This window comes from Spermophilus citellus (assembly GCF_964194105.1).
Source record: "Spermophilus citellus genome assembly, chromosome: 1".
In the NCBI taxonomy this organism is placed as follows: domain Eukaryota; kingdom Metazoa; phylum Chordata; class Mammalia; order Rodentia; family Sciuridae; genus Spermophilus; species Spermophilus citellus.
Genome location: NC_138182.1, coordinates 63,648,402 through 63,669,280, shown reverse-complemented (window position 1 = coordinate 63,669,280; position 20,879 = coordinate 63,648,402). Strand labels below are relative to the sequence as shown.

General features: G+C 31.7%; 1 protein-coding gene across 2 annotated transcripts in view; it reads left to right on the top strand.

Annotated features, from left to right (window-relative positions):
* Window positions 1-20,879, top strand: part of KLHL1 (kelch like family member 1) — a gene marked incomplete at both ends in the record, with an annotated part of 367,217 nt that overhangs the window by 141,667 nt on the left and 204,671 nt on the right. For both annotated transcript variants that reach the window (XM_081305506.1, XM_081305505.1), the window contains one exon: window positions 18,722-18,918. In XM_081305506.1, the coding sequence (XP_081161632.1) occupies window positions 18,722-18,918 (197 nt within the window). The remainder of the gene's footprint in view (window positions 1-18,721; window positions 18,919-20,879) is intronic.

The window sequence follows — 20,879 nt, the reverse complement described above, 5'->3', positions numbered from 1 at the left end:
GGTCAAAAAACACTCAGCATCCTGCTACACAGGGTTGGAAGATGTTTCAAAGCTTCCTGCTGAATTTAATGACCCAGATTTGGCTCTGCTTTGCAGAGGACAAACAGGATATAAAGCTGCCTCTCAGCTGCCACTGCCACTTTGACCTTTGTTCCTGTACACATCTATCTCTAGTGGTTAATAAATTTCTAATTATGAGTTTGCAGAAATGTGATAGATAACCAAATAATTTATGTGGTATTATATGGAAAATTGTAGCTGTGAAAATGTATACCTTTTTTTACATGTAATATAAAAATCATAAGAAGGGATGAAGTGAACAATTATATAAAAAGAGAAGAATAGAGGGTATCTGCATATGTGACTAGTTAGCAAACTAGCTAACTGATCTGGAAGACTTTGCTTTGAAGAGGGCAAAAAATAAATGTATCTCAGAAAGGGAGAGAAAAAAGTTAATGAGCCAGAAGGTGAGTAAAGGATTAGCTATTTGAGAATATTTCTTAATGTTTAAATTTATTGAGATTTTGGAGGAACTAAGAAGGATCAACTTGGTCTAGAATGGATAATAGCTATAGAAGTAATGTGTCCAAAGAAGATGGCTCAGAGTGCTTTAAAATGATTTAAACAGATATTCTTTTTCCCATAGAATCTGGCAAATATAAGATTTGAAAGGACAATTTGAAGTTAAGCTCTTTCATTCACTTAGAAATTAAAGAAAAATGAATAAAGTAGCTTGAAATGAATTTTTGAATGATACAAGTTTCAGTGATTACAGAATTTAATAGTCTTTTATTTGGAGAAAGAAAGAGTAATCTTTAGAAGACATTTTTATAATAAAAATGTGTGTATACTAAGACATGGGGAACACCCAATTTTTTTTTAACTCTTTGATTTTCCTTGTTCAGCAAATGGCATGAAAAAAAAAAGGAGTCAAGAAATTGGAAGGTTTTAGTAAGAAATAAAGAAAACATTTAGTACTTCAATTTTGGGGGTGTTGTACAATACCAAGGAGTGATTGTAGTGGTGTAATAACCCCAAAATATAACAACATTTTAAAGAAAAATGGACAATAATTAAAATGTGAATATTTAGCAATATTTTAAATAAAAAATACTAAGTTCTTTGTTTTAGAGAAAATAAAAAAGTAAAATATTTTTGGATATATACAAAGTGATAAGTCAATAATAAGAAAATGGTGAGTACTTATTGAGATATGAGAATTGCTTCTTTGTCTAATAATGGCACCATTCAATTTTTCATGCATTATTATAATTCAGAAATGGAAAAGAAGCAAATACTATACACCCATTGTAGAAATAAATTTATATACAATTATGAGAGTCATAGCACTTTTCTAGTTAGCTGTACAAGTTATTTCAAATTTTTTCTTTTAAAAGTTTTCCATTTGCTTTGATTTGCCATTTTCCAAAATCTGCTTGTGATCTTATCCATTTGTAGAGAGCAAAGGCTCGTATAAGTAACAATGTGTATTATTAGTAGGATTCTTCTACAGTCGATGTCTTTAATTTTAAGTTCAGAATTTATTTGTAATCCAGAGAATATGCAATTATAACATGGTATATCAGTTTTTCTAAATTAAATATTAATCCTATTAAAAACTTTGAGTTCATGTTGCAGGAGGGTCATACTATATACTAGAAGAATGTATAATAAAGTTGAAGTGAATAGAATGCAAATTAAAATGACATAAATCTTTAAGCTTAATTTAACACATCACTGAATTATTCAAGCTGAGTATAGTGAAAAAGCTGTATTTTTCCTCAAATGTGGTAAAATCAATATATTTGGATCTCAGTCTCAGTGTAGTGCATTGTCCAGGGTAGTAAAAATAAAATTTTGAGCATTTTACAATACATAATAGAGCTTGTCTTCTATAGTTGTAATCATTTATAAAGGAGACCCAGAATATTATTTAACTATAGTAGTGCCTTTCATTTGGTTTAATGAAGTCAAAGCTGTTCTGAGGTTATTCTATTGGAGATCCTTAAAAGCATAGAGTCAGAGAAGAAAAGAATAATTGGGCCTCACAGTTTTGCATCTTTCTACTTTCATCACCTATGAAGTTGGAGATGTATAGATGTATTCTATTTTGAACATAAGACATTTTACAGATAAATACTTATCTGTACTAGTTATGTGCGAAGCTAGAACCACCAAAAGTATTTTTAGAGTAACATATTGTATATTGTTAATTTGCATTGATAAAATCATGTTGAGGCAAATCAGAATTTTTTTATCTGTTTTTAATTAATAGGAGGACACGTATTTCTTTTTCAGAACTCTATAAAATTCTTCATATACCCCAGTGAGTAAGGTAAAGGAACCTGTCAAAGACAATGAGCATATTACATTGAATGGCAGAACAAAAATTAAGTGGTATTTTCTCTACCATATTGCTTCCGTTTCATAGAGTGTTGGATACACAGGAGTTTATTGAATGTCATATGTTTATCTTGCTCTCAAAATAGTTTTAGGTAGCTTGAGTTGGCTGCTGTATTGCTACAGAGTGTCTCATCCTAGGTTTGGTTTATCATTCCTCCCAATCTAATGTTTGTTTTGTTCACACAGCAATGGTGCTCTATAATTTGAACACATTAATGTGTGTAACGGTCTTTGTCCTGCGAACAAGTTCTACTATATCACTACAATGTGCTATTTACTATATTGGGTTCTAGAAAGCAATATGCTGAATTACATGCATATATAAATTTTAATGAACTTTCAAATTTAACACTTAAAATAACTCTTGTTTTCTTTTGATATAAACATTCTTTTTAATATACAAAGCCTAGTTTTCTTCTCTAGAAAATGAACCAGAAGAGGGCTACTCTTCTGATTTTAAATGTATATACATACACCCATATTTGAATTGCAAGCCAAGCCAAAAATCTATGATCATGTTGTATAAAGAGAAGGAGAAGTATATTTGAAAAGATGTACTTTTCCACTATGTAGAAAGTTGCTGATAGAAACTTCTTCCTGGTTTATAGTTTATTTAATTTCTCCTATCCTGACATTCTTGGAAATATACTGTGTTCATTGATGGGTAAGGAATTAAGAGTACTAACAAATGTGGGAGGTGGAAATGCAAGGTTACTATCAAAGTGCCAGGTTCTGTAGAGAACTGATAAGGATACTGTTTAAATAAAGGAAGCTGTCCATCTAGTTGTGGTATTAAAAAGAGGACTAGAAAATTAAACTGCCAAATAGCAAACCTTTAATCACACTGAAGAGTTAACTTATTTGTGAAAAAAAGGCTTGTATGCCACTGAAGTTAATTAAAGTCTTGGTACAATGCAAAGGAATTTTAAGATAGCTTCTGCTAACTGCTAGCCACTTGAATGAAATAAATAGTCACACATAGGCACTGAGATGTTTTATGTTCTTATTTAATATTAGAAAATGTATATCAATATATTCAGGCTGGACTTTACCATCTAAAATCCCTTCAGAGTTTTTTATTGTAATTAAAAGTAAATTATTGTTTCACTTTTATTACTAGTTTAGTTCAAGTGGCATGAATTATGCAAATACATTAGCAGAATATTAGTTTTAAACTTGGAGTTTTTACAAGATAGACAATTTTGTCCTCAATAAAAGAAATTGAGCCTTCAAAGACTGGTTTTATGTATAATTATTGCTGCAGTCTGGCTGGGCACAATTGAGGAGCCACTTGTCAAAAGAAACTAACTTTATTTTTAGAACTACAAACGCCAAACAAAACAGCTCCTCAGGAAAAAACCCTCAGAGCCCAACTGCCACCACCGGCTTCCCACAAGCCTCTCACCCCCACACAACCCTCACCACCTCCCACAATCCTCCTGTTCTTGAGGATGATTGGCTGGGTCGCGTGGGCGGAGCCAAAGAAGTCCCCCAATGAGCAGCTCCGTGGAGGAGCCAATCAGCTAGATGTTGCTGGGGCCGCTGTGAGCCAATCATCAGCTGGCAGTCTGAAGGGCAAGGAAATAGCCCAATGAACATCACCGCAGAGGAGCCAATCAGCTAGATGTTGCTGGGGCTGCTGTGAGCCAATCATCAGCCTGCAGCTGGAAGTTTGCTGGCAGCTGGAAGTTTGCTGGGGCCCCTTTGGCTGTGGCTCTCAACAAATTATTATCCACTATTTTAAAACATTTAAGTAATTTTCACAGGATATTGAAATAACCTGTATATTTATTAAGAAAGAATAGAAAAATAAAAATGAGTTGTATATTTCCATCATTTTCCTGCCTTTCCATTATTTTAGCAAATAACCTTGTTTGGTTTTGTTGTTTGTATATGTGCACACATGTAAAATTGAATGTTGATAAAACTAGTGTGAGTAAAATTATTATATCAAAATAAATAATAAAGTATATTTATTTTGTGGATATTATCTACATTTTTGTTGTTGTTATTGAGCAGTTTATAGTGTGGGATTTAACAGAACTGTAAAAAAGCTATGTGTATCTTGTTATTTGCAAGCAACTGAATGAAGATTATGTATTTACCACAAAATAACTCATTCATATTTGATTTTTGAACTTCTAAGGAAAAATCTCTTAACATTTATTTCATAACCAATCTTGCTTTCTTAAAAAAGTTTTGATTTTACTTTATTGATGATTTCAGTCTTATAACTGCTTAAATGTTCCATGGCTTTGCATGCTAGAAGGTAGATGCCATGCTGTCATCTGTTCATTTTGCATGCTGTGTATTTTTCTGTATTAATCATATGCTTCAATATGTGTTCTCAGGATTATTTCACATTCATTCTAATTCCAAAGTGTCTATACTTTATCATGTTGTACATCAGATATAGTATAGTATGTAGAATGTAAAATCATTTATCTTGCTTTACTTTGGCCTTCAACCATATTGTGATATAAACACAACTTGCTTTGAGAGCTCCATATGCATTCAGATTGTTAGAGATTTACTCTTTCTGACATGTACCTATTTCTTGCTTCACATTAGGTATTTTGAATATCCCTTGGGCACCTATATTTTACTGTTAGGAGTCTTCATCCAATTATCTCTCAGCTTTAACATATGATGATAGCTGAAAGCTAAGAAGGTAACATATGAAGCAGCATATTTTGGGAACCAAAATACTGTAAAAAGGAAATTTATTTGATAAACTAACAACCAAAGTGTCTGTCAACACAGAAGCCCCAGAAAAGAGACAGAGTGGGTAGAGTGGCCATATTGACAAGTAAGATAGTAGAGATCTAATGATCCCAACACATTGTCAGAAAATAAATGCCCAAACCTGCCAGATTTTTCTTTCTATGACACAAATACCCAAGTTAGTGCATAAAATATTTAAGCATGTCAAGATGGAAGTGCTTCACAGATAACTTTAATTCAACCTTGTTCCTTGGGATCATGGCCTACTTACTGTTGCTAAAGTTTGCCAGTAGAAATTGTATTCTCTTAGACTTATCCCTTTCTGTCTCACTTTTCTTTTCCCCATTAAAGTAAAGTATCAAAGACTAGTAATGTTTTAATAGCCATTTGAATAAGTCACCAGATTATAATTTTGGTATTATTTTCATTCTTTTTATTGATTTTTAAAAAAATAATGACAGTGGAATTCATTGCAATTCTTATTACACATATACAGCACAATATTTCATACCTCTGTATATAAAGTATGTTGACATCAATTAGTGTCTTCATGCACATACTTTGGATAATGATGTCTATCACATTCCACCATCCTTGCTAATTCCAAGCCCTCTCCCTTTCCCTCCCACCCCTCTGCCACACCTAGAATTCATCTATTCCTCCCATGCTCCCCCTCCCTACCCTACTATGAGTTAGATCCCTGACATCAGAGAAAACATTCAGCATTTGTTTTTTTGGGATTGGCTAACTTCACTTAGCATTATCTTCTCCAACCCCATCCATTTACCTGCAAATGCCATGATTTTATTCTCTTTTTTTGCTGAGTAAAATTCCATTGTGTATATATGCCACATTTTTTGATCCATTCATCCACTGAACGACATCTAGGCTGGTTCCACAGTTTAGCTATTGTGAATTGTGCTGCTATAAACATTGATGTGGCTGTGTCCCTATAGTATGCTGTTTTTAACTTTTGGGGGTATAGACTGAGGAGAGCAATAGCTGGGTCAAATGGTGGTTCCATTCCCAGATATCCAAGACAACTCCATACTGCTTTCCAAATTGGCTGCGCCAATTTGCAGTCCCACCAGCAATGTATGAGTGTACCTTTTCCCCCACATCTTCGCCAATACGTATTGTTGTTTTTCTTCATAATAGCTGCCATTCTGACTGGAGTGAAATTATATCTTAGAGTAGTTTTAGTTTGTATTTCTCTGATTGCTAGAGATGATGAGCTTTTTTTTCATATATTTGTTGATTGATTAAATATTCTCTTCTGAGAATTGTCTGTTCAGGTCCTTGGCCAATTTGTTGATCAGGTTATTTGTTTTTTTGGTGCTTAGCTTTTTGTGTTCTTTATATACCCTAGAGATTAGTGCACTATCTGATGTGTGAGGGGTAAAAATTTGCTCCCAAGATGTAGGCTCTCTGTTCACCTCACAGATTGTTTCTTTTGCTGAGAAGAAAATTTTAGTTGGATTCCATCCCATTTATTGATTTTTGGTTTTAATTCTTGTGATATAGGAATCTTATTAAGGAAGTTGGGTCCTAGTCCCACATGATGAAGATTAGGGCCTACTTTTTCTTCTATTAGACACAGAGTCTCTGGTTCAATCTTTGATTCACTTTGAGTTGAGTTTTGTGCATGGTGAGAGATAGGGGTTTAATTTTATTTTGTTTCATATAGATTTACAGTTTTCCCAGTACCATTTGTTGAAGATGCTATCTTTTTTCCAATGCATGTTTTTGGCACCTTTGTGTAATATGAGATAATTGTAATTTTGTGGGTTAGTCTCTGTGTCCTCTGTTCTATACCATTGGTTTACTAGTTTGTTTTTGTGCCAATACCATGCTGTTTTTGTTACTGTTACTCTGTAGTATAGTTCAATGTCTGGTATAGTGATGCCATCTGCTTCACTCTTCCTGCTTAGGATTGCTTTAGTTTTTCTGGGTCTCTTATTTTTCCAGATGAAAATCATGATTGCTTTTTCTATTTTTTATAAGGAATGCCATTGGGATTTTGACTGGAATTGCATTAAATTTGTACAGTGCTTTGGGCAGTATGGTCATTTTGATAATATTAATTACCACAAACAAATCAAGATACTACATCATTAGAATCATTGGCAGCCACAGCAGAAAAATGACAGAGAAAAAGTTCAGGATATACATGGTTAAAATGTTCTATGAACTCAAGGAAGATATAAGAGAGCAAATACAAGCAGTGAAAAATCACTGTGACAAGGAGCTCCATAAACAAATAGAAGAAGCAAAAGATCACCTCAACAGGGAAATAGAGGTTCTAAAACAAATAAACAAACAGAAATCCTTGAAATTAAAGAAACAATAAACCAAATTAAAAGCTTAAATGAAAGCATCAGCAACAGAGTAGACCACTTGGAAGATAGGACATCAGACAATAAAGGTAAAATATATAATTTTGAAAAGAACATATTCCACACAGTGATAATGGTAAGAAACCACAAGCAGAACATTCAAGAAATATGAGATAGCATAAAAAGACCAAATTTAAGAGTTATTATGATAGAGGAAGGCGTAGAGGTCCAAACCAAAGGAATGAACAATTTATTCAATGAAATAATATCTTCATTTTTAAGTATCTAACATAGCAGAATTTTAGAGTATCTCTGAAAGTCAAATCAAAAGGACCTAGAAATTATATTACAAAATAAAAGTAAATAGATTGCTCATCACAAACACATGCTTTATCCTATCAGAGTCTGAAAGGAATGTTTCCTTTTAGGATTTAAAATAATCAAAGTATTCAGAGATATTTTGAATATTTCTAGGACACCATGTTTTGTACTTCACACATTTTCACTATTATGCCAAAAGTGGATGCAATAATGAGTCACAAAACTATTGCTTCTATTGAAATGATTCAAATTCAAATCATCCTGTCCATATACAAAAGGCAATAATAATTCCATTAATTGAACAAAAGAATATTTAAATCTGAAAGTCAAATGCAGTTAGGTACAAAGTAAGATTACTTTAAAGTAAATTACATTTTTATACTGACCTTAAGTAGTGTACATTCTGCACAAAATTGGTTAATGTAGTGGCCAAATAAACATATCTATGCTAGATCTGGTGGACAAATTGACACCTTACATTACTTAAATTAGAGGCCTTAGAACTTCTATAACCATGAGCATTAGCAAACATTTGTTTGTTTTACTTACAAACAAAATTTCTTTGAGCATTGCATGACAAGCCATTTTATGTTAAACACTGTAGAAACTACTAAGAGTAGAAAAATATTTATGCATTTGACTAAGTCTACAGTTATAATATATAACATACTAAAGATGAGGGCATAGTTTATTGCTAAAAGTCAAGGAAGTTTAACACCAGTGAATGGATGTGGGTCAAGGGGATGTTTGAATGAAATCAATAGTTTTGTTCAAAAACCAATTTTCTATTTTCTTCAAAGGATAGATATATAAGGAATACACATATAACACAATTTTAAGTAAATTAGAACTTCTGAATTTGTTTCTGACCTTATTCCTAGTGGATTTTCAAAGGGACAGGGTTTGCAGGTAAAATGTAAAATGGTAGCTTTTCCTGTCAGAGCTACTTTTTTATTGATTCTTGTATAAGTTTCTTTGGCCTTTGGAACAGTGGGCCCTTACACTTTGAGATGTATTTAATACTGAAAAAAATATTAAATCGCCCTTTCTGGTGACTGGAAAACACGTAAGACATTATTTAGGTCAATGATGTCAGAACCGCCCTCTGACAGAGGTTTGGGAAATGCAGGAGACCAGCTGGTGCTTCCCTTATCTGAGCAAGAGGGTGAGTGTCAGGACCCCGCCAGCCACCCAGCCTGGCCAAGAATCACACCAAGTGGGGAGTTGAGTCAACGTGAAGGTGCAGCAATCTCAACTTTATTGTGTCAGGGACAAGGTTATATAGTGATAGGAGGGGGTAAGAAGAGACAGTAGCGAGAACCAATAAGAAGCAGTTACATCACTAAGGGGCCTAGGCAGATTTCAGGTTAAACCATTAGGCGAGGCTAAAGTCAAAAGCCCGCCCTCGCCAATCCAGCCAGGTCACGTAAATGGAAATGCTCTGGAAGAATCCATTAGGCCACCTCAGCCAACACCCAATAATGGCCGCGGTCCCGAGGGAAGTAAAAGGTTCCAACAAATGAGATATCTAATTTGTAGAATTTTATATGTAGACCTCGAATTTTGTATCTTAAATCTAGTTTGCTGTAAGTTTTAGAAGGCAACCAGGATTTTCTTGTTGAGGAGAGGGAGAAAAGACCAGAGTTCCAATAATGTAGCAAATGCTGACAATAAGGAATAATTTATATTTGTAAAAGTCTCAGTAAAAATTGATTGCAATAAAAATCTGTTTTTAGCAACTGTTAAAAATATATGTAAGCCTAAGAAAGATTATCAAGTGATGTAAACCTCTGAACTTTCCATACTCTTTTGAAACACTTTTTCTGAAAATCCAATGAATTTGTTGATACTATATAAATATATTACTGAACAAGTAAATAAATGATGTAGGATAGAAAAATTTCCCTTGCAAAATAATGTCAAATCATTATCTGTTTATTTTACCCTCAGAAGACAGATACAATTTCTTACTCCTTAGGCATGAGCTGTGCATAGATTTTCTTTCAGACAGCACAGAAGGTAAAGGCTGGAAGGAGCAGTATTAGTAGAGACGCATGACAGACACTACATTGCAAAGTGATCAAAATAAATATCAACAGCAAAAAATCATGTTGGTAGTGTTTTCTTGATAGGATGCAATGAGAGCAAAAATTCATAATCCCAGTCTAATTATAATCAGAAAACTCTCAATGGAAGGACATGCTACAAAATAATGAACCAATACACTTCCAAATCATTAGTCATTAAGTCTGATATAACTGTCACAGTCAAGAGATGTCAAAGAGGACATAAATAAAGGATTTGAGGTATCCTGAATGGTAACCTTCCACAGGAAAAAAAAAAGACATTGATTTGAAAAAAATGTGAGGAAATGTGAGTAAAGTAAGGACTTAACTAATAATGTAACAGTGTTTATTCATTGATAAAATATATGTTCCATGCTAATGTAAGATATTAATTATAAGGGAGACCGGGTTTATGTTAGGTGAAAAGAATCTGTGTAATTACTTTGAAATTTTCTTTGAAATCTACAAGTATTCTAAATTAAAGATATACTTTTAAAATCCCTCTGTGTTCATTAAAATATCAATTTTGAAGCTTTAGTTTCATGAAAATCACTGAGATTACTTTTTTCTTGCTATTGATAGTAAGGGAGGGAGGAAGACAGATAGCATTTAATTTATTTTGTGAATTTTATAGGCAATTTTTGCAGTTGTTTGGTAAAGTACACATTTTAGATATAATACCTTTGGTAATATACATCTTTCAATATAACTGATTTTTAACCATATATATGTATGTATTTATAATATAAATTGTTACTAGAGGGTCACTTACATAATAAATACTAGAACAGTGAAAGTCATATACTTATATAAATATCCACTCTTTCCTTCTCATTCTGTTTTACAGTTTCATTTAAATATAGTATACATTTAAATGCATTGTCTTGTAGAAAATCAAGAGTTTAAGTCTATATCCATTTGGAATATTTAATAGCTTTACCATTTACTTAGGATAAGTGAAGATGATTGTAGCATTCCTTGGTGATAACTATCTCTAAACCATTCCCTCTTTAATCCATTCTGTTGAATCAGAGGATAATGAGTAATTCTAACCAATCAAAACCAGACATTTGCATTTTCATCCTTGCCTCTCAACTTAGTTAGGTATAGTCACGTTATACAATCTTTCCAGGGCAGCATGGACAAAATAACTTCTGGGGAAATTTTAGTAAATATTTCTTTCATTGATAAAAGAGGAATAGATATTAAGGAATAGTTCCTTTTCTGATACATGTTTTCCTGTCTGAATCAGAAACCTGAAACTCTGGTGATCATGAGGGAAATTAAGAAGTTCCTTGAAAAGAAGGCTATCTCCTGATAAGTACTGACATTTTCAATTAATTAACTCTGAAGACAAATTTTTTTTTGAAAATAATTTCTAAAAGTTTTCTGTTACTAAAGTCAGAGCCTTCTTAGGTTTCATCTAAGTATTAGGTATTTTCAAGCTGATTTTCTGTGGTACCTGAGTGAAAACAGGTAGATTCACTCTCTTAATCTATTTGTGAATATTATGCCTTAAAAGTTAACTTTGAACGGAAGCATAGAATTACTCTTCTTTTTTTTTCACTTCTTAGTTAACTTTTAAGTTAAATACTTGTGCCTTTTTACCATCAAAATCAGTCAGAGAAATGGCCAGGTTTTAGATGTAAAGAAATATATCATGCATGAAGTAGCTCAATTTGTGAGCATTCAAGCTCTAAACTCAATGATTATCCCATTTGTGCTTTCTGTTTTCACAGAGGTATCTTTCATTGGCTATATTCTAAATTTAAAAAAATACAACATTTTTAACTCTTCAATACAGACAATGGTTATAAGCCCCAAATTAACCACCAAAATCACCAATAAGTAATTTAAAACTTAAATATAAAAATTACTGTACATATAGGTATAGACAATAATGTTCAAAAAGCTAGAAAAAATAACTTGAATGTTTTATAAGTCATTTATAATGAAATGATAAATATTGGGTGAGTTAGATATGTTTAACATAATTATTATAAAAGATATATATATATATATAAATGTCATCATACTCCATATATATGTACACTTTTTATGTGTTTATCTTAAAAATTAATCTTGATAATAAAAGTTAAACTGCAAAATGTGGTATGTAAAAATTTATAAAAAGTTCTTTTTTATGAAAAAATATGGGAAAGTGCTTTGCTAAAAATTCTGTGTAAATTATTATGAATTTCAGTGCTAGTATAGTATTTGAATTTGGGCTGAGTAATTGTTTGATTTTGAAAACAAATATATTAAATATTCTACAGCTTATAACATTAAAACATCAACCATTAATATTTTTGCAAGTATTGATCTACGAAGGTAAAGACACACATAGAAACATGCATATACTCAAATACACATGTCATTTTGTATGTTAAGCTTACATTTGTACAACTATTTAAGCAATATATTTACCTTGTGTTTAAAATGGTATAGCATATGTAACTTGCCATGATTATAATTTATAGATATTACAAATTTTAAGAAAATTTAATGCATAACTCATAATTTCTCTAAATTTTAACATATTAGTATGTGTTTGAATTCAGACTTTCAGAAAACATTTATAGCTAAATATAAATTTAAATCATTCTATTAAATGTATTTGTAAAATACATTTGAATATTCTTTTTAAAATTTTATTGTTGAATAATTGATATGCAATAAGTCTCATATAATATGAGGTGTATAGTTTGGTAAGTTTGACATGTATATGCTCATGAAATCATCAACATAATCTAAGTAGTGAATATACTATCACTCCCCAAATTTTCTCATATCTTTTTGCATCTGTCTTGTTTTTTTTATTCTTACCTCATACATAGGCACTAATGAACTAACTAATTTCTATCACAATAGATTCCTTTGGGTTTTCAAGAATTTTAATTAGGTAAAATTATAGTCTCTGTACTCTTTATGAAGAGACTTTCTTTTTCTGGACATAATTACTTAGCACTCTGCATGATGAGCTATGATGTTGCATCCCTCAAAATTTCTTTCTGTTTCATGAAAGGAAAATGATATGCTGTGAAGTATACCATGGACTAGATAGACACCAATTGCTTATCTAACAACCTGTCAAAAAACATTTGGATTATTTCCAGTCATTGGTCATTATAAAAATCTATAGATAAAGAGTGTATATCCATACACTCTCTTCAGTTTTCATAAGCAAATAGATAGGAGCAGAATGGCTGAGTCAGATGAGGTGAAAGTAGTTTCCAAATAGTTGTGCAATTTTACATTCCCAGTAGAGTTTCTCATAGAGGCTTAGTGTCTCTCATTGTGTTTTTAATGTGTATTCCCTAAAACAATAGTGATAGTCAGCAGCTTCCATTCATACACCCACTTTTGTGACAACATTGTTTAAATCATTTGCCCCATATTAAGTTTTCTCTAATCAAGTTTGAAAGTACTTTGTATTTTCTGGCTCTAATGGTTTATCGGATATAAGATTTGTAAACATTTCTCCAGTCTGGTTCACCTTTTGTTTCTGTAGTAGTGTCTCTTGCAGTGATTTTTGTGAAGTCAAACTTTTCAATTTATTCTTTTGTGGGCTGTATTTGATAGTTAACCAAAAAATGTTTAACCTAAAGATGTTCTCCTATTATTTAATTAAAGATCTATAGACCAAAGTTTAACATTTAGATTCATCTTGAATGTATTTTACATGTTGCGAGGGTTTAGACTGCAGTACATGTTTCTTCTGTATATGGATACTTTTTCAGAGTATCCATTTTTCAAGTGAATTGCCCTGTATATTTTCATATGTGACTTGTCCATTTATTGCTGAAAATTATCCTCTTGCTTTGACCTACATGTTTAGACATATTGTTCTAAACATATGTTTAGACCAATACCAATCAACTTTAATTGCTGTAGTTTTGTATTAAGTTTTAAAATCAGGTAGTGTTGCTAGTGCCATTTTGTTATTTTTCAAAATTGTTTTGGCTATTCTAGGTTCATTATATTTCCATATGATTTATGGAACTGGTTTTATAATGTCCACAAAATATATCCTGAGATATGATTGTATTAAGTCTGTATTTATAAATATAGATTTTATAATTCTATTTTTGAATATGATTGTAATAAATCTATATTTAATATTGGTGAATTAAATATTAACTATATACTGATCTTCTAGTCTTCTACCACAACTCTTCTGATTAGAATAATGTGTTGGGAGGTTACCAGGTTCAGTAGTTCGCTAGAATAACTATCAAGAATCTGCATACTAATGGCTATGATTAATTATGGAAGAAAACACATAGTCATGAAAGGGCAAAGGCCCATGGAATGCAATCCAGAGGAAACCAGACACATATTTCCAAGGGCCCCATTTTAGTTGAGTCCTACAGGATACACTGCATCCCCCCTTTAATGAGTTGTGACAAAGTGCCAACCAGAGAAGCCAACCAGAGACATAGTATGCAGAGTTTTATTAGTTGTGCATCATATAGACTGCTACTGTCTAGACATAACATTATTTCAGACTCTCAGAAGGAAACAGGTATTCACCATAAACCACACAGTATGTATAAAGAGTTTAGGCACAGTGAGCTTTTCATATCAATTAGTGGTATGAATCATCTTGAAATGTAAGATCTCAGATCCCAGTTAATCACATCTTATAGGCAGCTATTTTCAAGTACAGCAGTCCAGGCCCGCTGTGCTAGTTGTTCTGAACAAAATCTACTGAGACAAATTGTAAATAAAACTAAGGAAAGTCACCTCCTGATCTTCTAAAATCATAGTTATATGTAATCTATAAAAGCTGTACCTTTTGTGTTTATCCCTTTCACCTGATTTTCTTGCTGCCTTATTGAACAATTTAGAAAAAAATCCCTCTGAAGGTCTTAAATCATGAAAATATATTGAAGATACATATATAAAATTAAAAATTACTAGACTTAGGATCAATTACCTGTAAACAGCAGATTTCAATGTGTCCACTATTTTAACTTATGTTTATAAATATTTCATAAATAAACTAAGATTGATATAAAAATAGGTTTTTACAACTTATGGAATACTGTTTTTGGTGCTCTCTATGTATTTTATAAAACTTTAAATATATACCAATTATTAGCACTGATGTAATTAGTCTTAATTCAAATTGGTATAAGTCTCTCAACTTTAGATAATTATTTTATTTGACAACATTATTGCATGATAATGTTATTTATTCTGTGATAAACTCCTCAGAGAATTTTGTTGCTATAAGCAAACATCTCCCTCTGAATTTACCTACAGTTCTCAGTTTTCTGCTATTTCTGCTATATCTGAATGCAAATTCATTGAAATCTTGGAGTTTTAAATAACAAGGTTAATTTTCTTACTGATAGAACATCCCTCATATAAAATAAATTAAGTTATTTAATTGAAAATTAATATATAATGAACAGTATCTTTGTTTTAAATTACATGTAGTCCCTTTCAATTATTACTTTAATTTCATCTGTTCTTTATTTTCTTCTTCATTAGTCCTTTCTACACTTAGAAGCCTGCTTTAGATTACTTTGCTGTCTTACTCTTTCAATGAAACTCATAAATAAAATATAATATTTTTTATCTATTAAACATGTTAGGCTATGTGTGAAATGTCATTGTATGGAAGGAAAACTATTTCTCATCCAGCAGATTACTTATCAATTATAAAGAAAGATGTTTCTTTAAAATGAAGAAATATGGCAGATACGTACTCCTTTAGGAAAGGTGTTAAGCTTAGTGCCACCAACAATGGGACTCTCTGACATCATGAGTTTCCTGAAAGGGCATTAAAAAAGTATAAGATTAGTGATATTCCTGTCAAAAATATTTCATCAAATTTCATCATGGAGATGGGGCTGGGGTTGTGACTAAGCAGTAGAGCACTGGCCTAGCACATGTGAGGCCCTGGGTTCAATCCTCAGCACCACATAAAAATAAATAAACAAAATATAGGTTTTTAAATTTTTTTTAAATTCCATCATGGAGAAATTATTTGATAAGAACAAACTGAGGAATTCTACAAACAACTTTCTGCATTCTTCACCAAAATAAATACCATGCATGACAAAAAGACTGGGAAACTTTCTAAACTAAAAAAGGTGAAGGAACTTAAATATAAGGTGTAATCCTTGACTAGATCATGAATTTAAAAAATTAAAGATATAAAGCATATTAGTTGAACATTTTGTGAAAATGTTGCAGCAAATAATTTTGCATCAGTTTAATATGAGATAATTACATTGCCACTAAACTGGAGAATATCCTTGTTTTTGGTAATACATGCAGAAACACCTAAGTTTGAAATATGATGGCTGAAATTAATTTTCAGATAATTTTACAAGTATAGCATCAATGTACACACACATATATACCTAACACTTGGTGGAGGTAGATGTAGGGCATATGATTATTTTTATATTATTCTTACAAATTAATGAAGGTGAAAAATATTCCAGAGTAAAAACTTTGGTGTGAAAAACAAAACATTTTATTTATAAAACTAACTTGAATAATTCAAACTTCAGTATTTAGAAGACTTGGAAATGTGCATAGCACAGATCATTATTTTCTTAGAAAAACAACTAAAATTCTCACAGTTTCCCATTTTAACTAAGATTCATACATATTTATATTTAGGTAATTATAACCAAAATTAAATATGGTAAAGTTATATGAAGACAGAAAGCAGAAAAAAATGAATAATAAAGGAAGATATTAAGTATATTTATTTTTAGTAACAAAAGTTTGTGTTGTATTAATTAATTAGAAATTCTATAAAGTGAATAATTCAAATGGAAGGTACTTCTAGAATTGAAGGTTAGATAAACTGTTAAGAAGTCAGGGATGAACAGCATTTGACATCCTGAGTCAAAATGAGCAAAGCCAAGGAAGTATCTATGGATTTGAAGGTGGATATTAAAATATTACACACATTGTGACACAAGTAATTCTCATGAAGATCACTTCTAAAAATAAAGATAAATATTGCTGGGTGCAATGTCACATGCCTGTAATCTTAGTGGTTTGGGAGGCTGAGGCAGGAAGATCTTGAATTCAAACCCAACCTCAGCAAAAGCAAGATACTAAGCAACAGAGTGAGACACCGTCTCTAAATAAAAAAACAAAATAGGGCTGGGAATGTGGCTTAGTGATTGAGTGCCCCTGAGTTCAACCCCTTGTACTAATCAATCAATAAATAAAAACAGGGCTGGGGATGTGGCTCAGTGATTGAGTGCCCCTGAGTTCAATTCCTGGTACCAATAAATAAATAAACCAACAAACAAACTCTATTGCTGTTCTAAAAATGAGGGGTAAATAAAATGTTAGATATTACAAAGAATTAGTGAATGGAAGCTATGAAAAAAGTTACAGACATGGAGGAGAGAATGAGGTGTTCCAATTTATATTCCTTAGGAAATATTCTCTAAGAGAAAATTAAGAGTCATTTAGATAAAAATGGTCAATAATTTTCAAGTACTAATGATACCATATATCTTCATATTCAGCAATGCCAGTAATTTCTAAATAAGTTTAATGAAATAATTATACTCCTAAAAATATCTACCCATTACCATTGGTCTATAGTGTTCATTAATAGGGATCCAGAAAAATATTTTGATTTCTAAATAATGGTTTAATGAGGCAATTCACTGAAAAGCTTGATTCATTTAGCAAAAAAAAAGTAGTAATGACAGAAGGCAAAATAACTTATGGTATAAAAATGTTCACATAATTACAGGTTCTAGCTAATTAAAATGAAAACTGCAACAGAGTAAATGAGGCTGCAGAGGTTAATATATATGTTCAAATACTAAGTATATTATTAAAATACAATTTGAGTATTATTAGCTCAATCTAGTGATTCCAGGTTTTGATTCAGGACTTTGGCTCTTTCTTGTATAATTTGCATCCATTTGGTTTTTATTATCACCTTTAATAGCTGTTAGAGTGAAGGAGAGCATAGACTATGAAGATCTATCCTGAATGTGTTGGTTTGTTGGTAACAAACATCCATCCTTTCTGCTCATGGTTCAGAATAAAAACTTATGTCCCCTATAAATCAAGGGAAATGTGGTCTGGTTCTGTTTTCAGAAAAATTAGTGAAGATTTTCTAATAAAGAGCTACTACTAGTCTATGGCACAAAATAGAATAAACCATTTCTGAGACTACGACTTAACCCAAACCCATTCAAATATAATTAGAAAATCTGAAAGTAAAACCATAAAGACATTGCATTACTAATTGAAATCTAACCCCATATAGGTAAGCCAGAATGTTTTAAGGGTGAGTCCTAAACATCTCAAAAATAGCCCCATTTTCTGAAAGTTCGAAAAAAAGAAAAAAAAAGTAAAGACAGAAGAGGTAATGTATTGTGGCTAATATAACTGACCAAAAGGAAAGAAATATTATAGACAATTAGATACATTGATACAGTGAATTAAATACCATATTAGAAATCTGAAGCATATGTATATATAAAATTATGTACATATCTTGATTATCCTCATATTCAGACACAAATTGATGCATATTTCAGGAATGTAGTGAACCTCTAATCCCCTAAATTTGAAGAAACATAGCTTGAACCATATTTCTCTTTGTTCTTATTTTATAATTAAAGGAAGAACCATAATTGCTCTGACATGGGTACAGATCTTATAGGTAAAACTGCATTTATATTTACTGGATAATTTTGAACATTGCATGAAGAAGTACAAAGTACTTAAAATAATTACTCGCCTTTTCTGAGTCATATTTATCTTGATTATCAATCTATCTCAGTCCTTCTAGTAGATTTGCTAATGTTTTGAGAAATAGAGCAATGCCTGTTAAACTCAAGAGTTTAATAATTCTCTTACGTTTAGGTTGTTTGGAATTGAAAGAAGACACCATTGAAAACCTTCTTGCTGCAGCATGCCTTCTTCAGCTTCCTCAAGTAGTGGAAGTGTGCTGCCACTTCCTCATGAAGCTTCTGCACCCATCTAACTGTTTAGGAATCCGAGCATTCGCAGATGCTCAAGGGTGCATCGAATTAATGAAAGTGGCCCACAGCTACACAATGGTAAGGATGTTAATATCTTAATAATAGATACACTGTATGAACAAAGGTGAAAATAATTACTGTGGCGACATTGAACAACTTTTAAGTTTAAATGAGTTTTGTATGCTTAGCACTTTTTCATTATTTGTTACATGGGATATATTACCATAGTCATATCTCATAATCTCAACATAAAGATAAACTATGTGATATACCTTATTATTGCTTTTATGGCTTTATTTACACTTTACAGGCAATGTAAGTATTAATGCTTACTATTTGGGATTTGAAAGTTGTATAAACCAATATTTCTTAATTGCCACATTATATGTATCTTTTTACACCCAATTCCATAGTTGCTGACTTTTTTTGGTGGTGGTAGGGTACTGGGGATTGAATTCAGGGGCACTCAACCACTGAGCCACATCCCCAGTCCTATTTTGTATTTTTTTAGGGACAGGGTCTCATTGAGTTGCTTAGCACCTTATCTTTGCTGAGGCTGGCTTTGAACTCTTTTTTTTAAATATTTATTTCTTAGTTATAGGTGGACACATTTTATATCTATGTGGTGCTGAGGATTGAACCCAGTGCCTCATGCATGCCAGATGAGCCCTTTTCCTCTGAGCCATAACTCCAGCCCCTGGCTTTGAACTCTTGATCGTCTTGCCTTAGCCTCCCAAACCACTGGGATTCCAGGCATGTGCCACTGTGCCTGGCTATAGCTGCTGATTTTTTTTATGTTTTCTTCTGTATTATCTTTCAACCATTCCATGATAGCACATTATGTTTGCTACAGCTTTGCCTACATGATATGTGGAGAAAAATTTAAAGCTACACCGTATATTATATAGTGAATATTGAATTCCAGAACTCTTGGGAACTTCTGTACTAAATATTTAGTTTCATAAAATAGTTTTTCTTTGTTTACAAATTTGATTTTCAACACTGTTTTTATAATTCAAAAGTTTTAGTGAATATCACTCAGTAGATGTTTGTAAAATAAATTAAGCCTATTTCATAATTTTTGTTTGATTTTCTTCACACACAAACATTTTTACCAGCATTATAGACATTCTAAAAGTAATTCAAATTGTATACTTTATATATGTGAACATTATGGTTTTTTTGATAATTCTCATTCTGATATAGAGTAACCTGTTACAACAGTTTGATACCCATCTGATTTTATGTGTAGAAACAATTACTCTGAAAGCATTTAATAATTACTGTAAAAGCACTTAATGTATTTTCTGACTTAGTGTAAACCTTATATAAATGTGAGCCAATTTTGAAAGTGTTATTTTTGCTAATATTATTAAATTTTGATCGTTATAAATTAAAAAAAACAATTGTAAAGTATTATATAACTTTTCAACTCAAGGGAATAATTTGTTGGAGATAGATCTCATTAAGCTTTAAGGTTTCTGTTTCTTTCACAACTCAGACTTTGATTTTCAAATCACTGGTGAGAGCTACATGAAAGTATTCTAAATAGAGTTTTAATATGATTTTCATTTTATTCTTTAAGCAGATTAGTACATTAGATGAAAATAGAGAAATGAAAAGGAGATTCATGAATTGTAATTCTGTTGTCAAATCCTTTTTCAGTAGTATTCCATGACTGGGCACAGTACTACTTTTGAAATTATATGAACCATAAAAAATCAGTGTAAACAAATACTTCATCAACTAAAATATCAAAGTCCATCTGCTGTCATTTAATTAGGCTCATTTCATTACAATTAGAAGCTCCTGGCTTAGCTAAGCTGAAGAACAATATGCTTCCATAACCAGAGGGATGATGGTCCCTTCTGGTCCAGTATGAAATTATTAATTTAGTAATAAAACTGTTTTTCTTGCAGCTGCTTGGATTGTTCAATAATTTCTCACTCAAAAGCAGCAGTATTTTTTTGGAGTCTTTAAAAGATATATTCTATATGAAAATATATTTAAAGCAAATACAAACCATTCTAAGATGATGC